Consider the following 10,748-nt stretch of genomic DNA (forward strand, 5'->3'; position numbering starts at 1 on the left):
CCTATTTGCCTATAATAGAAACTGGGGCGCCCTTGCTTGGAGCCATAAATATAAATGGGGAAGAGGAAGGCCCCTCAAATATATACTCAATAGGGCCCACTGGCGTGTCCAAATGCCCCATTGCTTACAAAGCTTTTACCAGTAATGGGTTGTATTAAAATTGTATGTCTAAAAATCTCGAAGTGTTTATTTTAAATATGTAGATTCTTAAGGTTGATTTTATTTAGTTGGACATTGAGACAGACCGTGAATACTGGTCAAATCTACCGGACATTTTCTTTGTATTTTACCAAAGGTGTTCCTATGGTTGGTTTCACCCAGAAAAAATTATTGTTGCATAGAAGCTGCTGGTTCTGGACTACCCAGATCACTCTATTCAACTTGCATCATTTTTACTCCATTGAAAATCGCTGTAACATCAAATATCGCACGTTTTGATCATTTTCCATCCCTTCATTCAACATGAAAACAGGCCCTTGGAAATTGTCTCCAAAGCCGCACCAAAAGTCGGCGGTGCGCCGCCGAAAATAACTCAGCGGGCTGCCACCAAAAACATGTCAGCGCGCCGGCGCACCGCCGTGAAGTTTGACGGCGGTGGCGGAACGCCAATGAATAACTGTCGGTGATTTTTATTTAGTCCTATATAGCCTCTCTAAGTGAGTACAACTGTAACTATGGTCACTCTATTGTCTGTGCTGTCCGTGGGAGATTTTTGGCGAATTTGCTCAAGCTACGTTCGGCTTTAAAGAGGAAGAAGAAATACAAAAAGTTGGAGAATAAAAGTGGAGATCTTTTATTCTCCACTATTGCATTTCTTTAATCTTTATTCCGGAAAAAGCTATTAGAAATGCAAATAGTCCTTATATGCAGAGGTTTGGGTCATATCACAAAGTTGTATGTTTTGAAAACCAGACCCTATCTCTCCAGGAAAAACATGGTAATATTTCGTTTATTTTCATAAACATGTTGTAATATAAATGATTTAAGAGAAGCAGTTAGCTATTAGATTAGAATAAAGCAAATGGCCATTATTATTTATATGAATAAATCTATATATTAAACATTTCATTGTTTGCTAAGAAGTTCTAACCATATTGTCAATTTGTTCGTTCCTTTTTACATGTCAGTGTTTATCAAGTAATAGTCTCGTCTTTTTTCTTTTTTCTTGTTTTTGTTGTAAGTACTATTGTCGTCTAGTTGGAATTTTTATTCTAAACTATGATTTCTTGTATAAGTAATACTATTCAAATCTATCAAGTTGGTTAAAATGGTGAGGTCATGAGCTCTTTGAAGTATTTGCGAAAACCAGTCATTCGATTCGCCTTTCTTAGTCAAGCGTCATCTATTTTGTCGACAAAACAGTGTCAAATCAGGTAAATACGTGGTTACATATTACAAAGGAAGTTCAGAAATTTGTTTGAACTTCAGTTTGTTAAGATAAAAATATAATACGCTCTTTATTAATCTGTCTGTTTAATTTAAATTCTCTCTCTCTCTCTCTCTCTCTCTCTCTCTCTCTCTCTCTCTCTCTCTCTTTCTCTCTCTCTCAGTGACCTTGTCTTTTATTTTCCTTTCTTTAATGTGTTTCACAACTTTAACTCGAATTGATTTTAAGCATTTTCACTATTCCCAGCTAAGATTTAGCGGTGCTGAAGAACCTTTGAGGATTTAGGTTGAAGGGCTCTGCTCGGTAACTGGTCTTTCGGGACGGACCCCCCCCCCCCAAGTTGGGAACACACAGCCGTCAATCGATAGCAGAATTTGAAACACTGCGGTCTAATTGTGGTATTATATGCTCTTGATTGCTTACCAACTGGCTGAAGACGTAAAGGTAGGACTTGGAGATTGCCCAATTGGCATATTGGTAGAGTCATCATGATGACTCTACCAATAGTTACATGTAATGCTTTAATAAGGCCAATGATGGCTCTTAGTTTGATAGCAACATGAATAGCACTGAGCTTCGCACGTCCATCTGACGTACTGTATTTGACGTTGTTTTATGGGACATTCTGTATTTTTTGGTTGCAACGAGAACGTTATGTTAATACGAGTATTTCCATGTCTAGAATGAAGGTCGAGAAAGGGGCAACCCCCCTCACAAGCGGAATAATTCCTAGTTGCTTCAAATTTTAATGTTGCTCTTTTCTTTTAGTTGAAAAAAATATCGTTTTTTTAATAATGTCTGACCTTTTTGCAAATCGAGCCCGGAATCATTTGTTATCTTTTTCCTGGGTCTGATATGCTGAATCTGATTATGTGATTCTCATTAAGATTTGCTTGATTATTGGGGACATTTCTAATCCCCTTTCTAAAAGTTGGCAAAATTTCTTAGGCTTATAGCTTTTGGTCAGTAATAAAAACTTAATGAATTTTATATATTATAAGAAGCCTCCTTATAACATATTATTATTGCCTCCTGGATAAGACTATTGTATGATTCTAGTGTCATATATGATGTGTACATGCGGCCACGTGGTATCATCTCTACGTATCTACGATTTTTATTATGACTGTACTTTCTATCATTTAAACGAGCTTTCACTTTTAGATATACCTGTAAAGAAGAAGAGAAAAATTTGCACCAATTACCGTTGTCTGACATGTGGTAAAGTCTACCTGGGTATAAATAAACTTGCTAAACATTATTGCCAAAACCCTGATCATGGTACATTCGAACAACATCTGGAGCATATTGCAAAGAACCCTTTATATACACAGGATCTGCCGGCTAATGTGGTATGTATCTTTTTTTGTTAGTTTATATTTGTTTTTCCTTGAGTTTGAAACAATGAGTTTCATTTGTTAGTTTATATTTGTTTTCGGGCCGGTGGAGGGTCAAAATATATTTAAATAACGAAAATAGCGTTCAAAATGTTACAAAATATTGTTACAAAATATTACAAAATTTACTCAGAGGGGGGAGGGGTATATGAATGCAGAAAATACATAGACCTGTTCGGTAGACATAGGATATCAGCCGCATACTTTTCACCGATTTTGACCACTATTAAGTGCATCCAAAACGATGTATATTAACATAATACATATAAAGAAATTTGTTTGTGGAATTAAAGTTGCTGAAACAGGAAAAAAACAGACTACTAGAATGAAAATCGTATAAAAATGTGGAAAGAATGTAAAACTCAACAGATATTGTAGAGACTGGCCTCACGGGTCTGTCATTTAACCTACCTGAGATATGCATTAATGAAAACAAAATTACATCAGTATTAAGGATTGCGTTTTAAATTTTCTATCCAAATAGTTCAGTTAATCAATATTTTCTTATCACCTACTGCAAATAATAATTTAGCCTAATAAGTTAGCATGTTGTTTGTGAAATTGGGTATAGTGACTACACATGTCGTGTAATTTGTTTCAGATAATACATTTCATTGCCTTTCTATTGGCTGTAATGTGGTGTTTCATAAATTATTTGGTCTTCTACTTTCTCCCATTCAGTCCGCATTGAGAGTTTAGGGGTGTATTTTATAGCTAGAGGCGGTGGTGTAATTTTTTTTTCACAACTTACCAAAAAGAATACGAATTTGTTTTGAAAAACTTTATTTTTTCCTCAAACGGAGAGGGGGCATACTGCTCGCTTGATCCTCCAAGTTTTATTGTTATTAGAAAATAATTATATCCGTCAATGCAGTGGGGGTTTGGAATTTAACAGATCCATAAGTAGAGCCGTGTCACAAAGTGTATTGAACACGAGAGATTCAAATAGTTGGATCTTCTAATATAAAATTTTGAAAGACGAGGGAGGAAAGGAAAGGGGTTGCTAGGTCTTTGCACAGTGATAATGAAAGAGGTACTCAATGGAACTTATTTCGTGGATGAGCTTTTATCAATGATTCTATCTTAGTGGGGCACACAAAAAAGGAAACACCTTTATTTTCCAAGGAAAATGTTGGAGGGTGAGGGAGGGGTACATCCTATATCTTTGCTTCTCAAGCGCTAATTTGACTTCATAAAAATATAAGATAGCGCTTATTTTAGTTATTTTGTCACGTCACCAAATTTATGGCTTCCCAGAATAAAGTAATTTATAGGAATTAATTAATTCCTAAAATGTTTAATTAGTTAGGAATTAAAAGCAGGTAAAGAAACTGTATGAGAAACCCTGCATATGCAAATGTTGAGCTATCAGTGGTTATCTTATTTTCAGTTAGCACCATTTCTTTGCCATTTCAAAATTTATAGCTACTGCTTGCTTATGATATGGTGTCAAAACTATGGAACTTTGTTACAAAAATTTGCTCAGTTCCCCTCGAGCCCTCCTACTACCATCGAGTGACCTTATGAGTGGCCCCTTGACCTTAGAGTGGCCGGAAATTCCCGATCTACGGTGGCCTATAGACAAGTTCTTCATATCTAACTAAATTTCAATGTAAATTTGCTGATGTTAATGATATATTATGAATAATTTTAATCTGTTGAGAATTTAATTACGAAGAGTAAAGTATTAATATAATATCTATAATATATACTTATATATACTTAATATATACTATATACGTAAACTATAAATATTGACAACCCAGTAGGCCACTGTAAATCCGGCAAACATGACCGAGCCCAGGACGAACTGTATGTTCAAAAAGGGGTTTTAGAGTAGATACATCTGTGTTTACACAGTTTACAAAAGAGGGGAGAGGTCTGAGGATTGAAGTCCGCCACCCCCTCGCCAGAGATTTGTTGTTTTTTTTTACGTTTCATAAATACTACATAAAAACTTGGAGAATTTAATGATTTTAACTAATCATTTCTTTAACAGAAAGGACAACAAGCAGAACCTATCATTCAGATTCCAAAACTATCGTCTAATCGTCAGCCAGTCGAGTCTGAAGAAATCGATTCAGATCCGGTTGTTGAAGCCCTCCGTCCAAAGAGTAGGAAAAGAGGTAAACCCCGTAAAGATGATGGACACTGGAAGATATGTGTACAGAAGCATCATTTAATAACCGTAAGTTTTTTTTCTTGCGAGCAAAGTGTTTTATAATGATTTTCTTCAGTAAAAACAGTCAGAATTGTCTTTCGATGTAACGAATTGAAATTTCAATCTAACGTGTAAATTCTTGTTCTCAATCCTGAAAATAATTTAAATAAATTAACTGGATTTACATAAAAAGCCCAAAATTGCATTAACATTTTGTATTTAACAAAATCACGTAAAATTCAATTTTGTTCGCATTTGTCATAAGATATATTCAATCACTAAATTGGCAAGATTTTTTTCAGCAAAAGTGATAAATTGTCACATCTATTTTTAGCCCTTTGTGTCGATATTTGCAACATTGCATAATAATTAACCATTTTGTATGTTTGCTTTATTTTATTTATTTTAGTATTTTATCTTACGCGGTTGCGTGCGAGTAGTTTTCTCTTTCCTTTTATAATCTTAACGCCAAGTCCCTTAGGTTTTGCAGTTTAGTAGCTTATCTATTTTTGGGTTAGATATACTGTGTACGGCAGCTTGGGTGTCAAAGAGGGGTGCAAATTCATGAAAATGTAAAATTGGGGCCAAGGATTTGTTTTCAAATGAAGACATAAGGTATTCTTCAAAATCAAAAAGGGGCAATTTAGTTTTTTTTTCAAATACCCCAAAAAGGTGTTTTTCAAAATAGGCCCATATTGGCGCCCCTGTATGGCAAAGAGTCTGCTGCTTATATTCAGCTACTCTCAAAGTGTAGACTATGAAGAAAATGTATGTTCAGTTACGCTTCGATCCTTGGGATACATTACCTTGCTGATCCCCTCTTTTAGGAGTCTAGCAAATGGTTTTTAGAAGTTACCCAAATTGTCAGATAGGATCTTTATCCGTAAAAGCGGCGATATTTTTTTTTATAGATATTCGGAAACTTTCGTTCAGAATATAATGATGACACTCTGACCTTTCCAATGTTTAAAAATAATGACCTAAAAATACACTAGCGATCATTTTCTTATTCTTAGGAAGAAACAATCGCAAATGCTATTTAAAGTGTTCCCGCACCTGTTTTTATTGTCTAAAAAATCTAAAAAAAAAATTCTAAAATAATTACTCAGAACACAGATAGGTAATGAAAATGTGATAACTTGATTGAGTGTTTAACCCCCTGGAATAGCAAGCCGAGGGCAAGCCCCTGGTAGGGTTGGTTAATCCTCTCTAGAAAAATTGCAGCTGTTGTGAGACTATGCTGAAAATGTACAAATTCTTGTCTTTTATAGGGGCTAGACGCCCTCTGGACTTACCTGATAGTTATGTCATTGAACTATGAGCTATGCCTTGAACAAGTTTCTTAAGTGTTTTCCTTTGACTTCCTCATTAAAAGCTTGAAAAAAAAAGGTTTTTAGCGTCAGTGAATCTTGTAGACGACGCTATTATCGAATATGGCCATGGTCTGCTAGTTTGAAGAATAGTCGAGTTTTTCCTGGGATCTGTTTTCTTCTGTTTGGCTAAAAGTTTTTTTTTTGTGACTTTCCACTTATGCCAGTATTTTCTAACAGGTAACAGAGCCTGCCATATATAAGAAAGAAAAAACATAAATATTTGAATCCCAAAAAATGGCACTGCTTCGAAATCTTGACAGTACTTTATTACATGTCTTTCGTAGCACATCCCTATTCTATTCGCTCTTCCTCGCCACTCTGCCACCAATACATCACCCAAAACTTTCAAAAAAAATTTCATGCCACTTCATACCATTTACTATTTCTAAATGGTGTTACTATCTCTATCCTCGTTTATAAAAATTGTCTTGATGGACTTTGTCCTAATGAACACGGCAAATACAATAGGAGATAATTGTATCAAAGGGGAAGGTAAAACTCTCCTGGATTTGGATTTTATAGATGATTTGAGTTCTTAAATAAAAATTTTAGCAAAATAGAATGAATTTTTGGAAGTTTGAGAGTTCAGGGTGCAATAATAGGTCAGGAAACTAATGCAGAGCAGACTAAGTTACCTAGAATAGGAATAAATTTCGATGAAGTTGGCATGTTGGGTAACGAGAAGATCAATCAAGTGGATAGCTTTACTTATAAGGATGGAGGATGCAGTGAAGATCTAGAAAGTAGAATAGCCAAGGTTCAGATTTTTTTTCATAGTTGAGAAAAGTTTGGAAGTATGGGAAGATAATTCAACGAACCGAGACTTGAATATTGGAAGCTATGGTAATGACAGTGGTCTTGTTGTATCTGAAACGCAGGTGTTTCAGACAGCAGAGAAAGATTTGTTGGATTTTGTCCGAGAAATTGTCTACGGATAGTTTTAGGTGCCTTTTTTTTCTGACTATTTGTCAAACAACAAGCTGTAGGAAAAATGGGATTCTTTCCTACTTTCTAGTGCTGTAATGAAATAAAGGTTAAGATGGCTAGGAAACGTTTTACGGATGACAGATTACCCAAGATATTCTTTTTGGTCATCCCTCTGGGGTCAAACAAAAAGTAGGTCCGCGAATGGGTTGAGGAGAGGCCGTAAGAAAGGATAGGATATTAACACTTCTTTGGATGGAGTAAAGAGTAAAGCTTTGAGTAGATTGGGGCAGAGGATAAAATTGCGTAGCTGTGTTGGCCTCATGCAGCTTGCTGTTGCACTGAGAGGTTACTAGTAGTAGTAGTAGTAGCTACCGCAAAAGAAATATTCAAACAAAATAAAAAACTTACTCGACCTGGAATCGAACCTGATATAACTGTTCTTTTTTAACATTTATAGGCCCAAACGAAAAGCAGGGTGTCCCCGAAGGAAGTGAAAAGAGATTGTAAGGGAGAGTTAAAGGAAAGTGGAACTTCTTAGGACGAGATAAATGGTAAAGCTTCGAAAAGATTAGGGGTAGAGGAGGACCATACACAGCTTTGCTGTTCTCATGTGGCTTGGTGCTGTAGTGAGTTGACAGTAATAGCAGTAGCTACCGGAAAAAGAAAAATATAACAAAATAAAAAAAATCTATTCTACCGGGATTGAACATGAAACCTACCATGTCAAGGCAAATGGCGTAACCTTTACGCTACAGAAACTTATAAAATATGCGTTAGCATAGATTATTTAGTTGCAACAATGCTCAAATTCGCCTCCCCCCTCCAACATGACGATATGTAACTAAAAAATGAACTAATATTTTATACAGCGTGAGTACCCTTGAGACTATGGTATAATTAAGAACCCCTGGCTCTCATAAAAGTTTAATTATACCAAGTCACAGACGAAGTTAGACATACAGGCTCTCTCATAAAAGTTTAGTCATATCAATTCACTGACTGACAGACGAACTTAAACAAATCCTATACAGGGTTTGACACAGGGTTTGTACAGGGTTAAACAGATACACGCCTTTTCTAAGCAGTTAATTTTCTATTTTCACATTTCTGTCTACCTTTTTGTGGTTATTTCGTTTTTATTCTTTTTGTGGCTTTATGATGGGCTTTTATTTGAACACCTTCAAATGTTCGATTTAAGTTACTCTTTGGTCTTGTTACGAGCAATTTGGTTATTATTATTAGTTTTTTCTTTTTTGGCAAGTAAGCGGTGTCTCTCGAGCAACCGTTTTCGCTTGTCCTGTGCAATATTTTCATATTTTTTAAGTTACTTTCTTTTTAAGGCTCTTTTTGAGGTTCTTGAAATCCCGCTCAAATTTTGCGATGAGTATCAGATCTCAGGCATTTTTTCCATAATGCATCGTAAGAGGGTGGCACCTTTTAGATGGCTTAATTGCACTGAGAGGATTAGGGAATTATATCTGGGGAAAGGGAAACGAAAAGTTTTAATATAAAACTATTTTAGATGTTGTATTTTTCTGTAAGGGGGGGGGGGCAACCGTTAAGTTACTAATTTTGTCCATTTTGAATTGAATCACAGTTGCAAAATTTTTTACAATTGAATAATTGGATTTTTTTCTTGGCAAGTAAGCGGTGTCTGTTGAACAACTATTTTCACTTGTCTTGTGCAACATTTTATATTTTTTTAAATTACTTTCTTTTTAAGGCTCTTTAAGGCTCTTGAAAATTTGATCAAATTTTGCGATGAGTATAAGACTTTTTTTTTTCATAATGTATCGTAAGATGGTGGCACCTATTAGATGGCTTAATTACATTGAGAGGGAATTATATTAGGGTAAAAGGAAAACAAAACGCTTTAATACAAATTTATTTTTGATGAAGCATTTTTCTGCAAGGGGGGCAACCGTTAAGTTACTAATTTTGTCTATTTTGAATTTAATCACAATTGTAATATTTGTTACAATTGAATATTTTGATTTTTTTTTGGCAAGTAAGCGGTGTCTCTCGAACAACTATTTTCGCAGGTCTTGTGCAATTTTTTGTATATTTTAAATTACTTTCTTTTTAAGGCAGCTGCTCCACTCACTACTTTTGACACCTATATGACTCTAATCCCTCGTCTTGTCGAAATTGAACCATTTCAGCATCTTGTGTCTTGTGCAAAGGCGAAGAGACTTTTAGAAAGTCAGAGTGGAAGTGTTGTGCCATTTGTATTGGTTGAAGTTGAAAAACTGCTTAAAGACCTGAGGGATTTCCTTGATTCCTTACTAAGCGACGAAGAACTTCCGAACCATGAAAGAATAAAGGTACTGATATTTTTCTTTATTTAGAGAGACAAAGAAATTTTCTCATAGATGGCCTTGAAAATGTTCACAACTTTTGGATATTGCTTATTCTCTATTAAGAAAAGGAGAACTGCCAGAAAAAAAAAAGTAAATTCAAAAACTGCCAGATAAAATATATATATATATATATATATATATATATATATATATATATATATATATATATATATATATATATATATATATATATATATATATATATATATATATATATATATATATATATATATATATATATATATATATATATATATATATATATATATATATATATATATATATATATATATATATATAAATTTAAAAGAATATTTAATAAAAAAATTTACCCGTGATAGAATATGGGGTGGAGAAACGTCGGAACAACTGGAGTCCCTTCAGCTCCAGTATTATAAAAGGGTGTTTGGTCTACATCAGACGACTCATTCACAGATTCTGAAAGGTGATGTGGGCCTGTTTTCTTTAAAGCAACGTAGGTATATTTTAATGCTTAGATTCTGGTTGAAGTTAACTAAGAGTAATGAAGATAGACTTGTAAGAGCGGCATATGATCAGATCTTGAAAAGTGGTTTAAAAATCTCAAGGTTATCCCAAATTAAATCATTACTAGAAAAAGTAGGAAGGCCTTACTTATGGAATAATGGTCTTTGTTCTAGTGATATACCAACATATTTAGAAAAAGCCTGGTACGATTTATATGAGAGAGTCAGGAAATTCAGCATTGACAAGGGCTGGTTTTAGATTCTACAACTCTACAACATTAAAATCAGGCAAAACCTAGTTTTGGAGAGGAGGTTTATTTTAAATTCAATTTACCGGCTATGATTCTACGGTGTTGGATTCAGCTCAGGGCGAATTGTCTTTCAATCCAGAACAGGCAAAAAACGTTCGACAAAAAAAATGATAGTTAGTCCTGATAGGCAGTATGTTTGTCCCTTTTGTAAAGATGAGGATGAAGACTTGGATCATTTTCTCCGAAAATGCCCGGTGCTCTTTGATTTAAGGGAAAATTTTATGCATGGGATTAATTTGATCCTTCTGGGTATTCTGCAAAATAGTAACTCAACCACAATTTTTCGAGTGGGAGTGTATATAGATAAATCCTTAGTAAGAAGAAAAAGTTTATATGATTAATTTCTT

The 10,748-nt window shown here is 34.6% G+C and overlaps 1 protein-coding gene across 1 annotated transcript; it reads left to right on the top strand.

Annotated features, from left to right (window-relative positions):
• Positions 1-554: 554 nt before the first annotated feature.
• On the top strand, positions 555-9,697 carry LOC136028663 (uncharacterized). Its single transcript, XM_065706489.1, has 4 exons — positions 555-618; positions 2,552-2,739; positions 4,784-4,972; positions 9,333-9,697. Exons 1-4 carry the CDS (start codon positions 555-557, stop codon positions 9,591-9,593), a joined length of 702 nt encoding a protein of 233 aa, XP_065562561.1. The 3' UTR covers positions 9,594-9,697.
• The last annotated feature ends 1,051 nt before the right edge of the window (positions 9,698-10,748 follow it).

Source organism: Artemia franciscana, chromosome 7 (assembly GCF_032884065.1).
Source record: "Artemia franciscana chromosome 7, ASM3288406v1, whole genome shotgun sequence".
NCBI lineage: Eukaryota > Metazoa > Arthropoda > Branchiopoda > Anostraca > Artemiidae > Artemia > Artemia franciscana.

Bases quoted from the DNA above. Each gene is read 5' to 3' on its own strand.
- LOC136028663 (XM_065706489.1), top strand. From the start codon at position 555: ATGTCAGCGCGCCGGCGCACCGCCGTGAAGTTTGACGGCGGTGGCGGA. The intron at 619-2,551 runs GTCGGTGATTTT...TTTCACTTTTAG, and splicing joins CGGAACGCCAATGAATAACT to ATATACCTGTAAAGAAGAAG. The intron at 2,740-4,783 runs GTATGTATCTTT...TTTCTTTAACAG, and splicing joins AGGATCTGCCGGCTAATGTG to AAAGGACAACAAGCAGAACC.